General features: G+C 48.8%; 3 protein-coding genes across 3 annotated transcripts; 2 read left to right on the plus strand and 1 right to left on the minus strand.

Moving 5' to 3' along the window:
- The first annotated feature begins 614 nt into the window (after nt 1-614).
- BDW47DRAFT_102016 (recombinase RAD51) lies at nt 615-2,359 on the plus strand. The gene is made up of 4 exons (XM_024811771.1): nt 615-951; nt 1,044-1,123; nt 1,222-1,289; nt 1,358-2,359. The coding sequence occupies exons 1-4, from the start codon at nt 868-870 to the stop codon at nt 2,167-2,169; spliced, it is 1,044 nt and encodes a 347-aa protein (XP_024673978.1). The 5' UTR covers nt 615-867; the 3' UTR covers nt 2,170-2,359.
- Nucleotides 2,360-2,583: 224 nt separating this feature from the next.
- On the plus strand, nt 2,584-7,000 carry BDW47DRAFT_4317 (nucleoporin Nup120/160). Its single transcript, XM_024819020.1, has 3 exons — nt 2,584-3,316; nt 3,396-5,537; nt 5,592-7,000. Exons 1-3 carry the CDS (start codon nt 2,677-2,679, stop codon nt 6,701-6,703), a joined length of 3,894 nt encoding a protein of 1,297 aa, XP_024673979.1. The 5' UTR covers nt 2,584-2,676; the 3' UTR covers nt 6,704-7,000.
- Nucleotides 7,001-7,344: 344 nt separating this feature from the next.
- abcB (putative ABC multidrug transporter) lies at nt 7,345-12,816 on the minus strand. Its single transcript, XM_024819022.1, has 15 exons — nt 12,494-12,816; nt 11,880-12,417; nt 11,597-11,823; nt 11,265-11,544; nt 10,966-11,199; nt 10,122-10,903; nt 9,904-10,066; nt 9,501-9,839; nt 9,322-9,445; nt 9,188-9,259; nt 9,022-9,137; nt 8,337-8,955; nt 8,204-8,284; nt 7,772-8,146; nt 7,345-7,646 (listed from the first exon to the last, which is right to left on the minus strand). Exons 1-15 carry the CDS (start codon nt 12,719-12,721, stop codon nt 7,415-7,417), a joined length of 4,410 nt encoding a protein of 1,469 aa, XP_024673980.1. The 5' UTR covers nt 12,722-12,816; the 3' UTR covers nt 7,345-7,414.
- Nucleotides 12,817-17,199: the final 4,383 nt, after the last annotated feature.

Consider the following 17,199-nt stretch of genomic DNA (forward strand, 5'->3'; position numbering starts at 1 on the left):
ACGGGGGTGAACAAAAGCTAACGGACGATGGTAAGCCATGCAGGATATGCGTCTTTCTGCATGTAAATATTGCGGCCAGAAAGGAACATCGTATACTGACTCCTCATGCCAGAACAAAATCGAGCTTCCGCTGAGGCCCGGCGGCGCAGACTAAGCAAGTTCATCGACGACAAGTTCCGGACGACTCCGACTGAGATGTTCCAGCTCAAGAAGATGCCCGCCGCTAAGATGTAAAGAAGACAGGAGAGTGGTCTAGAGACCTGGAGGCAGTAAATATTTTTTGGCTCTTTTCTGTTTACTGTGAGATGGTGGCAGGGTCTCCTGGTTTATCCTTTGAAACGACGAGATATTCAAGATCGTCGAGTGTGCAAGATGCCACTAGAATAATTCACCCCATTCGCAGTCGCTTTGGTCTGTTGCTTTATCTGGGATATTATAATATTAGTGTGCCGCTTTCCTATCCTTTCAAGTCTCATCTAAGTTGTGGGTCTGTGTTGTTGTAATTAATAGACCCGATAGTTGCCTGGCGCCAAGGTAAACCAAGGTAGAAAAACGAGACACGTGACCTCGCGACATCCTCGACGCGTCCACAATCCATCATCGTCCAGGTGAACGGGATCACGGTGATTTGCCACTTTGACAAATCGCATTGCTCACAATAAAGAGTCCTTTCGAGACCCTGCCTATACATACTGGAGCATCATTTGTACCAGTTCTAGGGAAACAAGCAGTTGCTGTGCACAGAACACCCAGTGGCCCCGAACGCGTACACACGTCGAGTCAACTGGCCCCAGGCTCGGCCTTCTGTATTATCCGCAGACACGCCAAAAGAGTTCTACGATAAAGCGCCTGGACTGCCGAGTGAAAATGACAGCCGAGGCGGAGACTCAAAATGAGTACGATGATGGACTGACGGGTCCTGGAGCGCCCACCCCTCTTTCGGCGTTGGAGGTAAGATCTGGACCTGTTGGTGGTGATTGAACGCCACGGACGATTTCTTGATATTTGTTTCTTATATGGCAGGGTCTGACATTGCTTACTAGGGTGTTGGAGGCTTGACTGCTCGAGATATTAAACTATTTCTTGATGCGGGTTATTACACTGTTGAATCTGTTGCGTATACGTATGTACCCCGTCCTGTCGATTTATCGGAGTTTTTATCGTTTGAGCCAACTTGAGCCAACTTGAAGGAAGAAGCTAACGTGTGTTGTATGATCTTAGGTCGAAACGTATGCTGGAGCAGATCAAGGGCGTGTCGGAGCAGAAAGCCAATAAGTTGCTAGTGGAGGGTGAGTCAAACATCACGAAATCCCCATTTACGCTGGCGCCGCAATTATCTAATGTGTCTTCTTGATAGTCGCGAAGCTTGTCCCCCTGGGATTTACCACTGCCACCGAAATGCACTTGAGGCGAAGCGAACTAATCTCGATCACTACCGGCTCCAAGCAACTGGACACGCTTCTTGGAGGAGGAATCGAGACCGGGTCAATTACCGAGATATTCGGCGAATTCAGGACCGGTAAAAGTCAGATCTGCCATACACTGGCGGTAACTTGCCAGCTGCCTTTCGATATGGGTGGAGGTGAAGGAAAGTGTCTTTACATCGACACAGAAGGGACGTTCCGGCCCGTGCGATTGTTAGCAGTTGCTCAGCGCTATGGACTTGTTGGCGAGGAGGTCTTGGATAATGTGGCTTATGCGCGGGCCTACAATTCTGACCACCAACTTCAGCTCTTGACCCAGGCGTCTCAGATGATGTGCGAGACCCGGTTTTCGCTCCTTGTTGTTGACTCCGCCACGTCGTTGTATCGAACGGATTTCAATGGCCGTGGTGAGCTTTCGACGCGCCAAAACCATCTCGCCAAATTCCTGCGCACGTTGCAGCGTCTCGCGGACGAGTTTGGTATCGCCGTCGTCATCACAAACCAAGTTGTTGCTCAGGTTGATGGTGGCCCGAGCGCGATGTTCAACCCGGATCCGAAGAAACCCATTGGAGGTAATATCATCGCCCACGCCAGTACGACCAGACTGAGCTTGAAGAAGGGACGAGGCGAGACTCGAGTATGCAAGATATACGATAGTCCGTGTCTGCCAGAGAGCGATTGTCTGTTTGCCATCAACGAGGATGGGATCGGAGACCCGAGCCCCAAGGACCTGGAGAATGATTGAGCAATGCGGTGTCTGTAGGTCCTGGCCACGTGATACGAAAAATGATGTTCTTGTTCAGTTGCGTTCATAGCTTGATTTTTTTTTTCTTTGTTTTATTGTGATAGCATGGCATTCTCCTTCATAAGTAAACAGCTGAAATGGTATTAATTAGAGATTGTTAGAGCGAACAACTATAATCTTTTGATGTTGATAATCTTCCATTCGTAAATACCCAGGTACCAGCAAGATTATAGTAGAATATCAGTTTACCATGGTAATCTACTTGATGAAAGTAGAAGTTTCCACGGTCATTCACTTGCGTTATGTATCTCGGTTGTTCAGGCAGGCGGCCGTTGTTAAGGCGGGTGCCAAGACCTTGTTTTTTCTGAGCAGCGGAAGAGCTTCAGCTTCTTTTGTCTTCCAGACTCCTCCGCGCTGCAAGGTTCCACCCACTGCGAACCAACTGATTATGGAGAATTGAGATGACCATATCCATTATCGTGCAAGGTGGTTTCTTGCTTCTCTGACATGGCTAAAATCTACAAAGACACCCGCGTCGATCTCCGGCCATACTCGCCGAGCGCCGTCGTCAACATCCCGATTGCAACGCAAGCGACCTCGCAGAGCCGCCCTCGTTTCTCCATAACCACCCTGACAGGCCGCGATGACTTTGTCGCGAAAGACGAAGATGAATTCTCCCGGCGCTATCTGGCAACCCAAGGATCGATCTATTTCCGCAAACGCAGCGTCTTTCCCCGAGCGTTCCTATGGAGGGTGGTCAATGACAACAGGGTGCTGGAGATCCAGTGTGTGGATCTGACAAAGGGTGGGATTGAGGACAATGAATACAATCTCACGCTGCGCTTGGATTTCCAGGAAGAAATTTTGCCGTCGGGGGTGGATTTCGCAGACTTGGAGGACCACGAATTGCTGAGCGTGTTCGTGATTACCGCCTCGAAGCAACTGTACACCTTGTCCCTGCGCCCGGAGTTCTTTCGCAGAGCAGCGTCGATCGCTGAGAATGTATCCGATTGGTGCAAGTCTTGTATTCCCGCGCCGCTGTCGTTTTCGCACCCTCACCGGCTGCATGCTAGCAGCCCCCTGGAGCTGTTTGTCTCCCTCGATAACGGGGCGCTTTTGCGCTTGACTAGGAGGTCTGGTGACGATGGTAATTCCGCCCCCGTATCCCTTTGTTGTCATCCTTGTTTTTTCTGGGTCTTTTGGAGAATTGGAGCTGATTGAAATAGGGTCGCACTGGAATCCTCTTACCTTTGACGAGCGAAGCTGGGGCGCATCTATCCGTGGGCTCGTTAGGTGGCATACGCAACCTTCGATCAAATACGACGGGCGCAACCTCGACACAAATGTCGCAAATGCGATCGCTACCACATCCGATCAGACCTATGTATTCGCCGTTTGCTTGAACCACACTTTAAAGATATGGAACCTCGCTACAAATAAGTTGGCTGCCACGAAGGACCTATTGGATCGCGAAGTACAACATCTCGACGCAGCTTCTTACAGTCTGAATCCTTCCGAATCTTCCTTTATACGTGTGTTCAATGTGGAGAGAGCGTTGGACGGGGCCTACCGATACTACGTCGTCACATACTCGCCTTTTGAGGAAGGGCGCTTTAAGTTCTGGGCTGTCAAAGGCGGTTTAACCTCGCCGCTTGTCATCGAAGATCTCTACCCAGGTTCCGCATTGAGACCTCTGGACCCCGACCCGTCAGGAAATATGTTCTGGAGCATTGCGGATTTCCAGGTCAAACCCGCCGAGGAAGGAAAAGGCATGGAACTCTGGGTCTTGTGGAGAAATAGCAACGTTTATCAGCTCTTCACGTTACACTTCAACCTTGAGACACTGACAGCCGACTGGGAGACGAATTGGGTATCAACGGCGATGGACTCTCGCTCGCGGGAGCCTGCTCCTGTGATGGCATTTTCCGATGTTGTGGATCCTACAGACAAGTGGCTGAAGTTCCTTTTGCAACCAGACCGATTTTCCTCAGAAGTGCTCGAGACTGCACTGGCCATATACCAGGAAGCTGTCAAACCGCTGTCATCTTCTAGTCCACAAAAGAAGAGCGGCTCCCTGCCAGAACGCCTTTGTTCCACAGTTACGACCAGCGTTGCGCTCCGAAAATTAGCCGATGACGAGATGGACTTCACGCGGTACCAAACAGACACGGATGCCAAGTGGCGCCAGTTCTGTCAGATTGCGGACGACATCAACAAACGGAGGTTCGAGCCAGTTTCTATCGCGTACGACTCATACTACGAGCTTCCCTGGTTGCTACTTTCGGACAGTTGCGCAGTAATCCGAGAATGCAGCTCAACGGAACTACTGCTGCATAACTCGGGCTCTGATTTGAGGGAGGAAGGCCCCAAGATCGTGGACCGGTGGAGGCATAGGAACTTGGGCTCGGAGATCGGAGACTTGTTTGAGTCTGCATCCCATTTAATAAAGGTTGCGTCTGGATTCCGGAAAAGGTTTCCCGCAGATCTGGAGGTAGGATGCCGAAGAGCTCTTGAAGCCGAGATCTTCACCGAACCATCGACATCTGTCCCCGATAGAATGGATGCTTTCCGCGAGCGATGTGACTTTGGGGATCAAATTTCCGATAAGACATACACAGGGCTTATTGCCGCGATGAACGAGCACTTGAACATCTATGAGCTTCCAAACGATGTTTTCTTTACGATCGTCGACTCGATTCCTCTTGGGTTCCCGGGCAAAGATTCCGACCTTCTGTCTACCCATTTTGGTGTCAACGTCACCGTGAATGGTGCTCAAGAGACGATCTCGTTTACCCGCAAGCTTCTGACCGACCTTCTACTCCTTGTCGTCTTCGTGGATAGTGAGGTGGAGCAGCAGGATACTTCTACCTTTGATGCAGCGGAATTATTCGCCTCGCTCGTGTCGCTACTGAGAGAGTATGAGATGATGCATTGGCTCTGCTCGAATTCTCGGTTGTCGCATGATAACTCCACTGGTCTCGCTGAAGAAAATTCTACGCCTAATCTCTCTTTGAAAGACTCATCCTCGAAGCCCAGACACACCCGTATGGTGACTATTTTCGAGGATCTATTTGCTGTTGACATCAAGCCTCGTCAAAACATCGGTCTGCCCCAGAGTTATACACTGACTCTAGGTATTCGGGATGTTTTGTCATGGGTCACACGTCAGGGCGAAGTGGCCTATCCGAACGCATTGGCCTACATACAATGTGACCTCATCGCGAAGAATAATATAGATCTTGCCTGGGATTTCCTTCGCTTCCAAGCAAGCACGTCTTGGGCGACCTATGTCAAGGGCCGTCTTTACGTCGCCATGTCAGAGTTTGACACCGCAGCTCTGTATTTCCGCAAGGCTGCATATCTTCTGTGTAAGTTTGATTGCCCTCACGACTCTCGATGCACAGTGTCTAATTGGATCGCAGCATGCGGGAAGCCCCTCGGAAATCTCCACGAGATGTCATCGACGCTTCTTGACATCGTCTCGGTGGATTGCTTCCATAATGGACTTCCGAAATACTTCCAACACGTTTTGTCTATTTTCGAGCAAGCGCGTTCATTCTCACATGTCGCCGACTTTGCTTCTCTTGCACTGCAGGCCCTTGCTAGCGAGAAACGGAACGAGACAAACCCGGAGTACACCACTTTGCGAACGGATGTTCTCTCACGCCTATTTTATGCTTCTATCCACAGCTGTCACTTCGACCAGGCGTACTCTGCGCTCTCTCGATATCAAGATCTGGCGCTGCAGAAGTCCGCGCTCAGCTCCCTCATCACAGCTATACTAGCCACGTCAGGACCTGGAACCGCGGGACTCGAGCAAATCCTCCACTTCCCTACGTTCCTCGTCCCCAACGTTGCTGCCTACGTCGACGAGATCCTCGTATCTCTCGCCCGCAAACAAAATTCCCACAGCTCGTTCCTCGAGATCGGGAATAAGTGGACTGACACCACCCCGGACTACCAACGCATCCTGCAAGCATACCGCATCGCACGGAACGACTACCGCGGGGCGGCTGAAATAGCCTACCAGAATGTGCAGCGCCTCCGAAGCGCCCGTGATAACTCCTCAACGCAGCTAGTGCTCGCCAAAAGCAGAGAAGCAGACAACTTCAGACCCACAGACGAGGAAGACCCCGAGAGCAAAGAAATCAGACACGAACTCCTATCCCTGATAAACCTCCTCTGCTGCGTCGACAAGAGCGAAGCCTACATCCTCGTCGAAAAAGAAGATCCCTCCCTGCCCGCAACCCGACCCCGCAGCGCCCAACACGACGACGACGGGAGCGTCTTCATGGACGACGCCGCCGGTAGTACCTCGTCTCCAACGCCCCACACCCGACACGACAGCAATCTCCCGTCCACACCGAGCAGCAGCAGCAAGGGCCCCAGACGACGAGTGATCGTGACCCTCGACCACCTCCGCCGGGAATTCCAGTCCGAGCTAGACCGCACCAGCAGGATCGAGCGGGGCGATTGGGAATTCGGGATCATGGACCCCGATGAAGCTGATAATGACGATACGATGGTATTTTAGTAGTATGGAGTCGGGATCTTTTGACTATGCCGTTGAACTTGCGTGATTTGAATTGATATCGTCATTCATCTATCTATTCTCGGATTTCTCCGCCTACTAGGACTCCCCCACGCTTGTATTTTTTCCCTCTTCAATGATAGGATAGAGCTTCGTGCGTTCATGTTAGTAATTCCATGTGGCGGTCACTCGACGGACAGGAATCATATGACGCTTTTCTTTTTCATTTCCGTTTTTTGTCTTTGTTCTCATGTGCGTTAGCTTTGATTTGGGGTCTTACTGTGGAGCAATACAAATAGCATTCGGTGGGTTTTGGCTGCTTTACTTTACATGTTCGTGTCTGTTTTCTTTCTCTCCTGGTTTTACACGTACGTACTTAGTGGCTGCATCCTTTGAAAGATGAGTGATTGGAATGCATCGTATCACATCAAACTACGGAGAAAGATGATGCGAGCTATTTGTTACTCATTGATAAGGCAATTTGGTATTACAAAGAATCATAAGCCGAAAGCCGAGCAACGAATTTAGAAATATGAGTAAGTATGTAGTTAATCAGAAAAGAAACCATAATTGAGATTAGATCATGACGAGACAAAAGAAAGATAACTACCCAAGGAAAAGCCCAGGCAGCGGATACCGCAACAATTTCTACACCCATAGACAGACAGATATATAAAGTCACAGACGCAACAGGTTTAGTCCAGTTAACCTAATCTAATCCAACTCATCCGCCACCGAGCTCGCGTAAAGCCTAGCGAAGTACGACTCGTCTGAGGAGAGCAGGTCGAAGGGGTTACCGGACTCGACGACGCGGCCGGCTTCGAGGACGACGACTGTGTCGTAGTCGAGGATGGTGTCGAGCTTGTGTGCGACGGCGAGGATGGTGTGGGCGGCGAATTTTTCGCGGATGACGCGCTGGAGGATCTCGTCTGTTTTGGCGTCCACGCTGTTTTTAGGGGTTGGTTGTTAGTATGTAGGTGGGGAGGTTTGGCTGGGAGGGGAATGGGGTTCCATGCCTGGGGCGGAGGGAGAATAGTGATAGAGAAAGGGGGAGAGGAGATATGAACGTACTTGCTGGTGGCTTCGTCGAGGACGAGGATTTTCCCGGGACGAAGGATAGCGCGTGCTAGACAGAAGAGTTGCTTCTGCCCGTGGGACAGGAAGAGCTCGTCGATGTCGGCGTCGAGGCCGCCTTTTTCTTGGACGATGGAGTATAGTTGGACGCTCTTGAAGGCGTTCCAGATGCCTGTGTCCGTGGTAGAGCCTGTTGGGTCTGCGTTGCGCCGTACTGTCCCCTTCATTAGGAGCGGACTCTGTGAGACCCCGTTGAGGCGTGATCGCACGGTTTGGCGAGGGACTTTTGAGATTTCGGTGCCGTCGATTGATATGCTACCAGTGCTCAGGTCCAACATGCGGAAGATGCTCATTACAAGGGAGGTTTTGCCGCTTGATGGAAGGTCAGATAACTGTTTGTGTTAGGATAAAGAATAGTGGTTTGCTCACCTGCCGGTTCTGCCACAGATAGCGACCTTTTCGCCCTCCTTGATGGACAGAGATACATCTTGGAGTACTGGTTCGGAACTCCTGAGGGAATGTAAGCAATTTATTGTGACCTTAGAGGTATTGATAGACTCACCTATACTGCGCAGATACGTTGGTAATCTCAATTTGACCTTGAGATGGCCACTCGGGGGAAACATCCTCTTTCTCCTCTGGCAGATTTTCCGAGGATACTTTCTCCGTGAATGTCCTGACTCGGAGAATTGACCCAATATGCGTCTCCAAATTTGTCCAAAATGTGACCAAAAGCTTGATGCTCTGGCTGAACATGATGACGTTGAGCAATGCCACTCCGACGTAGCCAGAGCTGATCGTTCCCCGCATTACCACGACGAGAACAGCCAACAACACTGCAATGGCTGCAACTACCATATCCAGAGTGATTGTGAGCCAGCGCTGAACAGCATATAGAAGATAAAATGGCCTCTGCGAGCGATCAAGCAATTCCTGATTTTTCTCCTGGAGAGGACGCTGCCACCCAAAGGCTCTTAGGGTTATGAGGCCGCCGAGGCAGTCACTGAAATGGGAAAATAACGGCGTCTTCGCTTCAAGGTCTAGAAACCGTAGCTGTCGGGAAGTACGTAGGTAAACCTTCTGCACGGCATAAAGAACACCAATCACCACTGGGAAGGAGGTGGCTGCATATTTTGATCCGATTCCGATAAAGACCATTTGTGTGATACAGAGAACCAACGCTGGCAAATTCACTTGGTTAGTGACGATTATTTCCCCCACAAGACAAGGGGACCAAGATCGCTTACTAGTAAATGTGTTAATAGCAGCAGCTGGAAGCTCCATATCGATGAGCTGGAGGTCTTGACTAAAACGGTTGAGAATAGCGCCGCTATCTATGGCGGAAAAGAATGACATAGGAGCTCTGGAAGAATCATCAGCATGGAAGTGAGACATTTTGACAGTGTGCCCTACCCAAGGACGGTGCTCAACAGATTCCTGTGGAAAACCTCGCCCGATTTTGGGACCATATGAATGAACATCTGCCTGAATCGACCTGAGCATCAGTGTCTACCGCACATAAGATATTGGACTGGGTATATGCTTACCAGCAACCAGCCATCAAGGATAGCATCGCTACGGCACCAAGCATTGCATAGATACCCAGATAGTACGCTGTGTGCACTCCAGGCTCCCTTTCGTTTGCACTAGCCCACAACTTTACCCAGAGACCTAGGCGACAGTGTTAGAAACTTCCGGGTGCAGGTTGGGAGTTTAGGATACTCACTGGGAAAAGATATGCAGAAAACAAACCCACTAATGGCCACGATAAATGTAATTGTAGGGAGCCATCCAATCGACCTGGCATAGTACAGGTAAATGGATAAATCGCCGCTGCTCCCGTGCTCATCGATCACCATCTCCTTTGCTTCAACAATGGTGGTTTTAACGTCGGACTTTTCTTTGATAGCGCGTGGTTTCCCCTCGAACTTCCATTCAGGAGAGGCTAACGAGAAGCTGGATACGTAGCCTCCTGCCGAGTCGAGGGCTTTGAAGGTCCCTTGCTCTGTGATGAAGCCGTCTGTGTCAAGAACAACAATGTGATCGGCGTAAGGAACTCGTTTCACTACCGAGACGAGTGATTAGCTCCAATTTCGAAGATATTATATCTATGCAAAAAGGCAACGTACCAGACGATGAAGCTAAAATAACAGTTGAGCCAACCGAGCGTAGCAAACCATGTACACCGATAAGATGGTGAAATACATGATCCTCGGTGGTTGCATCTAGACCGCTCAAGACATCGTCTAGAATGATGATCTCTCTTCGGGCATAGACAGCCCTGGCCAGTGCCTGCAAGTCAAATAGTCAGCAACACTCTCGGATGAAGAGGGTAGAAAGAACGTACGATCCGTTGGCTTTGGCCGCCGCTGAGGGAAATGCCTTGACTGCCAATGACAGTTTGATCTCCGCGAGGTAACTGGTCAAAGTCTTCCACCAAAGCACATGCGCGTATAACAGAAGTATACCACCCGCTGTCGAAACTCGACATGGCAGTGATACTATCCCGGATTGATGCGTTGATATGCCATGGTACTTGGTCACAGTATGCAATTCGCTCAGACGATACGCTTATGTTTCCACTTAGACAGGGTACCTCGCCGAGGAGAGCCTTCACTAAGGTTGATTTTCCGCAGCCAGAGGGACCGATCAGCATAACGAAATTCCCTCGCCCAACTGTAACCGTTAGGTTCTTAAGCAGGGGGTCTTTGCTAACGTCCCAGCCAAATGCCGCATTTTGAATCGTTATCGAGTTATATAACGATTGAGAAGATTGGACCTCTGACGACTTGCGCGAGTGAGAGCTGTTCGTAAGAGTCTCTGCGTCATCGACGAAAGCAAAACGCTTGGTCTTTTGCTCCTGAAAGATATCAAGCTGAGGCGTCGACGCGTTTTTTCTGGAGTCAACATGACTTTCCTTGTCAAGGAATTCTTGGATTCGCGCAAAAGACCCAACAGAGCCCACGAATGACATCAAGGCCATAACAAGGGTCAAGAGGGGGTCTGACAATAGCGTGAAAAGGGATAATGACGTGTATACTACTGAGGTGTTCAGTGCAGCATCATCATGTGAGATGCCGACGAACGCCCCGAAAGCGACGATCGGAGCGAAAATGCGGGTTAACCAGGCTGCAGGCATCCATTAGCAAGACATGTATTATTGATCAGGCTGAGAGATGTAGTTGACTGACCGAAGCCCATATTCCAGACCAAAAGCGTTCGGAATTTTTTCGAGATGCTCAATTCATCAATGCGTAAGTTGTGGACAAGGTGCATCATTGTTGGGGTAAGACCAAGCATTTTGACTCCTTTGATCGAAGAGAGCATCGAGGCAGTCGATGAAATACGCCTCTCAATGGCCTCGAGCCATTGTGCTTGTCTTGCCATAACAAATGTAAGTCCTATCATGGAGCCAACCAGGGCAACTTTTTAAAAAAATCGTTAGAGAGCACGAAAAGATAGACTCAACCTCTCAAACAAGAAATCTTACCAACTGAGACCCCAACTGGAACCACACAGGCCAGACCTAACTGCTGCTCAAGAAGGTATATAGCCAGCGCCATCTCAATGACATTAGCCCACATGTCATGCATTGTTTGCCAACCTTGAACTATTCTTTCGACATCCGCACTCATCAGCGTGAGAGATGATGCAGGATCGGCTTCTTTGACATCAAGGCCGGTAGCCTTGTTGTAGACCATGGAGACAAGTGCCCCCCTTACCATCGCGATTGAGCGGTACGTTGAGTGTTGATATTGCCCCATTGTAATCTGCGGCGCTCATTAGACCAAATCGAAAAAGCCAAAGAACTTAGATACTCACAGCTAGCCCCGTATACACAAGTGCATAGGCACCAATCAAACCGTAGCCGACATTATTGGTGCCTTGGTTCACCGGCTCGGTAGAAAATGAAAGCGAGCGATGTAAAAGTAAAGGCTGGCATAGATTCAGCGCGACAAGACAAGCTCTCGGGGGAACACCCGTTAAGATCTGCCACTTGAAAGCTTTCAAAGTCACGAAGAAGAGTGAATTCGAGGATTTTGTCTCCACTAGTCGAGATTAGCCCACGAAACGCTGGTCTCCTTGCTCGCGGCACTGTATATACCTTTCTTCCAAGATGTTTCCAGAGTGCTGCTCAGTCGCTTCGAGTTCAGTTTCTTCTCAAGCGTAAACAGATCATCAATCGCGAGGATCCTCGAGAATCCAGCACGAAATACAGGAATCAACCACCAGAAAAAGAACTTGTTGAAGACACCACTCGTGGCTTCTGGTGGATACTTCGAGTATTTACTTTTCAGAAAAGACCGCTTCTCCACAGCCTCGAGAATGAAGAGCAGAAGCTTGACTCCCATTGCGGCCGAGGTGAGAATTGTGATCGTGTGGTTCATTCCCCCCAAGTTCCTCAGCCATAATGTTCTGACTTTTGCGCCATCAAAAAGAAGGCTGCAAAACAGATAGAGGTTGAGAAGAAGCGATGGCTTGACGGACAGGTTATGTTCTGCGTAGGAGAGAAAACCGAGGAGGAAGACTCCCGCCGTCGTTGCGGAGTTCGTCGCAATGGAAGCACGAGTTCGGATGGTAGAGGGGAGGGACCAAAGAGCCACCAACGCAGCCTGCGCAAAGGTGAGAGCAATCCATGTGGTCTGTTTTCCGTGAAGTAGTGGGATGATTAGCTTGCTGACCTTGCTCAGATAAAGCGCATAGAAAAGATGTGCATACCACTTTCGCCCATAAAAGCCAAGAAACTTCTACTTTGCGAGGTTTCCGGAACAGGTGCCATAGTCGAAATGGTACAATGATCAAGACGATTCCTAAAGGCACAATGCCCAAGATGATTTCCTCAAAGAGAAGAGAGAAGTCAAACCCCCCTCGGCAAGATGATGCGGGAACACGCAGCGCATTATCCACCCCCTGGCAGAATAGAGGGGAAGGTGACTGTACCACCATGACGCCGGATCTACTTTGAAGTAGATTTGAATAGTTGCGATGCCAGTGAATTGATTGAGTTATAGCCAGATTTGCATTGGAAGGACACGAAGACAGGCGCGGGGTTGAAGTCGACTTGCCGGGTGTCTTCTGTCTACCAGTGCCGAGTCGCCCGGAAAGCTCTTACACGCATTTGCCTCCCCTCGTCGGCTTACCCACGATCCCACCTTTGCAAATGGATAGAAGTGCAACTACAGTCGATAGGTTGACAATGAAAGCAAAATAATCGAATGGATATTGTTTGACGGAAACAATCTAGAGGGATAAATTCGCCTAGGGGGAAGTAAAAGAATGGTATAGTATAAGGTAGCATACAGTTCAACTAAACAGACCGGGCTTAGAGACAATGACAAATAAGAGTAAGACTGAAAGTAAAATATATTAAAAAATGAAAAAGGAATGAATAGAAAATAAATTAGAAAGGAAACAAAGAACTCGAACAGTGAAGCTCACCATATGCTGTTTCGGCTTTGACGCGGGCTTCCTCCAAGCGATCCTTTCCGCTATTTTGCTTTATTGATTTCTCGAAATTGGAATTTTTTTTCATTATTGCCATTAGTATTGCCATTATTATGACTATGATTATTGTTGATTTTTCCACCTGTAGGGGGTTTCAACTGATCCCAAGGCCATTAGCATCTTCTACTACCTCGCATTAGCCTGGACGGACCGAACATCATTCGTTGGATGGGGAAAAAAACAGATAAAATGAAAATTAAAAAAGTGTTCAATGACACGAGGAACAGAGGTACAGGATATGCTGTGCAATCTTACTCACCCGATCCTCAATGGCCGCGACAGTCCCCTGTCGAGGCAGATTTTGTTTTTCGTGGTGTTGTAGCTTGGTTGTTCCCCCGTTTCTTCAGCTGAGAATCCCCCGTCTGATTGTCTTTCTCGTTACCATATCGTGGTTGACCTGGTCTGGACCTTCCGCAAAATCTTTGACACGAACCCCTGTCCTGTCGTCCCCACTTTGCAAGGGATGTAGAGTCGCAATAGGTACACGTAGAATCCTGGCAGCCTCGCCCTGGCAGGGAAAAGCCAGTAGGAGCTGGACCGATGTCTAGGAAGGCGGGAAGCCGGCATCTTTGTTCCACCCAAATCCCGAGTCTGACAGGAAGGCCGGGCGGTGTTTAAAATATCCCGCTCCACCCATGCGGATTCCGATCCAGACGAGCTCCCAGAAACGAACTTGAAAGGAATCCTTCTCGCATACACGAAGCGATGTGGTGGTAGGGCCACGGCATGACTGACTTGGTGAGATGAAGTATACTCCGAAATGGACATGTCAGGACCCTCACGGCCGGCTATGACCTATGGTGGATGTCATCTGGACTCCACAGGCAGAGTCAGCGCTCATTTTTGAACGAGATCTCTGTGCTACTAGTCCGTGAACTAATGTGACGGAAGTTATGTAAGTGGGATCTGATTGAGTGGCAAAATACCCCATCATTGGCTTAGCGGAGGTACTTTGTCGGTAGTTTATGGTGACATCGATCCCACTAGTCGATCCGGGTGATCAGTCAATTGGCAAACCAATGCCGGGGTGTGATGGAAAAAAGTGGGCACGTATAGGCTGTCATGATGATTGGCATTGGTTGACATCGGTTGTGATCGACCACGGTATCATGCCATAATCCTCATTTGTTCCTTGGGACGACGAGAGTTTTTGGTACCTGAACTAGCCAGGTGGTTGACTCCTTCACTGCTGCATTGTTACGAAAATTGGTGACGATGGATCGAGTATCCGCGGAGCTGGCTTGGTGTTGTTCAAGCGATCAAACCTTGAGGATGGTAACGATCGTGTTCGTGGCTTGGTGGTTGTGACGGCACATCCCATGGCCGAAAAAAGACCAACGCCAAGGATGCAGGATCCCTGACGATAATAGGTTGGTCTGGCCATGATGAAGTTAGACCTTACTCAGATTGGTTACTGTTCCCGGCTCCCTTAGTACTCGAGGTGGAGTTCGATGCCTAACTTAACCCACCCTCATCTCCCGGCTAGGAAGGAGATCACACTAAGTCTTGAACAGAATTTGTCTCCACTGGGAAATCTGATGATCTTTCTCCTAGGACGTCTTACCTCACCCAGGGCCCCCCCTCCAAAACAAGGATAGTGTTCCGAAGCAAACGGAACTACAAGACTCCATTCTTTAAGGAGTGGATCATGACCTTTTCAGATGGACTGACGGCTGAAGAGTGAAACTGAAGACCTTTCGGCGGAGTTCATGAGAGACCAATATGGTTCGGCCGAAGATTTCCCAGGAGTTTCCTTGATTCAATTATTCAGTTATTCAATTATTCAGTGAGCCTCCGTATTCAGTTGTATTTGATTATTTATTTAGATAAACTTGATTTTTTGTAAGACCCGATGGAACCTAAATGTGGATAATACGAAACTCAAACGATGAAAAGAAAAGAAAACTGGAAAACGAATAGAAAGATGAAAGGAGGAAAGCACCGGGATCTGACCTTAGGGCTTAAATTCCCACCTATACGACTATCAATGCCCGATGGGCCACGGCAGCCAAACGGGGATCAACTCGGGTTCGATAGCCGAAGCGAGCGAAGGAAGTGGACTGTGGGTCTGGCAGTTTTTGTTCATGCTTGAATATCTACGGAGTACATTTTCTCCTGGGTTATTCCCCCGAGCTTATCCGGGGCAGGAAAATTATGAGAGATCATTATTCTCTTCTATTTTTATTATGAATTTTCATTTGTTATTTTTTTTGTTTGCTCATGTCTAGTTGGAATTACAAATTCTCGCTTGGGAAAGGGGATCTTCACGTCAAAAGCGAATCCCCCTGGGCTGATATAGCCTGACATGCAGACAAGCCACTAGTGTCAATTAAACGCCCTAACCTTCCCACCGCCATTGCTCACCCCCTTGCATCCTTTGAAGTCCTGATTGATTGATTTGTTCGATCGTATGAGCTCTTAACTGCAGTCCGTTCTGACGCTTAGTTCCGGAAACTTGATCTTGGCTGGGATGCGTGGAACCACATCCGATCCACTGGCCTGCGGAATCTTCCGACGAAAATGTGAAAGGGCCAATTGCAGGTCTGAGTTTCTGGGGTTGCTTCCTGCGGGGGGGGGGTTGCTTCCTGTGGGTCCCTAAATATAGCAATATAAAAAGTACCTCCGATTTTCTTGAAGACTCCATGATTTTAACCGAGTATGACAGGGTAGCGACTGTAGGACGTAGTTTGCAGCACACCTATTTCCTATCTAGCGTTAGTAGAAGTAAGGTAGGTAGTTGATAAATTTGATCTAGTTCCTGTCTAGGTTGACCAATCAGTAAAAGGCTCACGACAATAAGAATTTTCTTGATTGAATGAGTATGGATTGGATTGACACTGCACCTTTCATAAGGTTACCTCATTCAGCTATCCACACAAACAAGCCAAAAGGGGCAAAGCAGACGACTCGATTTTGCCTAGCACCGTGACTGGAAAATCACCTACCTACCTAGGACTTGCGGGTACCTGCGAGGGGTACTCGATGGTCGGACCATGAGATCAATCGTCAGGCCCCCAGTAATACAAAACGGAATGTACGAAGTAGTGCGGAATGGAAAATCCAGCCCCGTCTGTAGAAGAAGTTGTTGTCAGACAACAGTTACCACCATGGATCTAGCCCTGCCACGCATCATACGGGCTTTTTGATCGCATGGGAAGAAACGGTGACATTCTTCTCTGACCGTCCCAGTGACTATTCTCAAGAGGTTTCAGCCTCAGAGAAATGACCACTGTAGGAATGTGTTGGCAATGTACCATAGGCTGTTAAACAAGCTTACCACGATTTGGGTGACCGTGGCGTTGATGGCCATTGAGACAAAGGGTCCTGTTCTCACCAAGATGAAAACTTTGTCTACACAATTGGAAGTTCTCTTTTAGATAAGGCTGACAGGATCTCTTCTAGACAAGGCTGACACACGAGTAGCCCAAGTGTGAACATGTGGTTGCTTTACAACCTTCAAGTTGCTTCTCACAAAGGAGGATCGCAGCTCAGCTTGTCACCAGGCGTCCGTTGTATATCATAAGGCTGCCCAAAATACGAAGAAACCTCATAGAATTTGCAAAATTGATGTGATAGTTCACACTGGTTTGATACGCGTGAAGGAAGAGCCACTGTAAGAACAAGTCTACAATGAGCCTCTCTGATGATGGACCGAGTCATCACGCTTTTCCTTGTGAACCAGCCAGGATGCAGTCAAACAGTAGATGCAGGGATAGAAACTGTTAGAAACCCACCCAATCCGTAAGCCCATACGGAGTACGGGGGAGTATTTAGTCCATCATTGTCACTGACAGCAGCAGGTTTCTTTCCACCAACAATCCATCAGAACCCTGTACTTCTTGTGCATTTTTTCTTTTTTTTCTGCCTTTTTTCTTGACTTTTCCTTTTTACTTTTTTACTTTTTTTTCTATTTTATTTAT

Source organism: Aspergillus candidus, assembly GCF_002847045.1.
Source record: "Aspergillus candidus strain CBS 102.13 unplaced genomic scaffold BDW47scaffold_10, whole genome shotgun sequence".
Lineage (NCBI taxonomy): Eukaryota > Fungi > Ascomycota > Eurotiomycetes > Eurotiales > Aspergillaceae > Aspergillus > Aspergillus candidus.

Excerpts from the sequence above, each read along its gene's own strand:
- BDW47DRAFT_102016 (XM_024811771.1), top strand. The coding sequence starts at position 868 with ATGACAGCCGAGGCGGAGACTCAAAATGAGTACGATGATGGACTGACG. Across the intron at positions 952-1,043 it reads CCCCTCTTTCGGCGTTGGAG|GGTGTTGGAGGCTTGACTGC; the intron begins GTAAGATCTGGA and ends ATTGCTTACTAG. Across the intron at positions 1,124-1,221 it reads GTTGAATCTGTTGCGTATAC|GTCGAAACGTATGCTGGAGC; the intron begins GTATGTACCCCG and ends GTATGATCTTAG.
- BDW47DRAFT_4317 (XM_024819020.1), top strand. The coding sequence starts at position 2,677 with ATGGCTAAAATCTACAAAGACACCCGCGTCGATCTCCGGCCATACTCG. Across the intron at positions 3,317-3,395 it reads TAGGAGGTCTGGTGACGATG|GGTCGCACTGGAATCCTCTT; the intron begins GTAATTCCGCCC and ends TGATTGAAATAG. Across the intron at positions 5,538-5,591 it reads CAAGGCTGCATATCTTCTGT|CATGCGGGAAGCCCCTCGGA; the intron begins GTAAGTTTGATT and ends ATTGGATCGCAG.
- abcB (XM_024819022.1), bottom strand. The coding sequence starts at position 12,721 with ATGGTGGTACAGTCACCTTCCCCTCTATTCTGCCAGGGGGTGGATAAT. Across the intron at positions 11,545-11,596 it reads TTGTGTATACGGGGCTAGCT|ATTACAATGGGGCAATATCA; the intron begins GTGAGTATCTAA and ends TGAGCGCCGCAG. Across the intron at positions 9,138-9,187 it reads CTGTTGAGCACCGTCCTTGG|AGCTCCTATGTCATTCTTTT; the intron begins GTAGGGCACACT and ends TGATTCTTCCAG.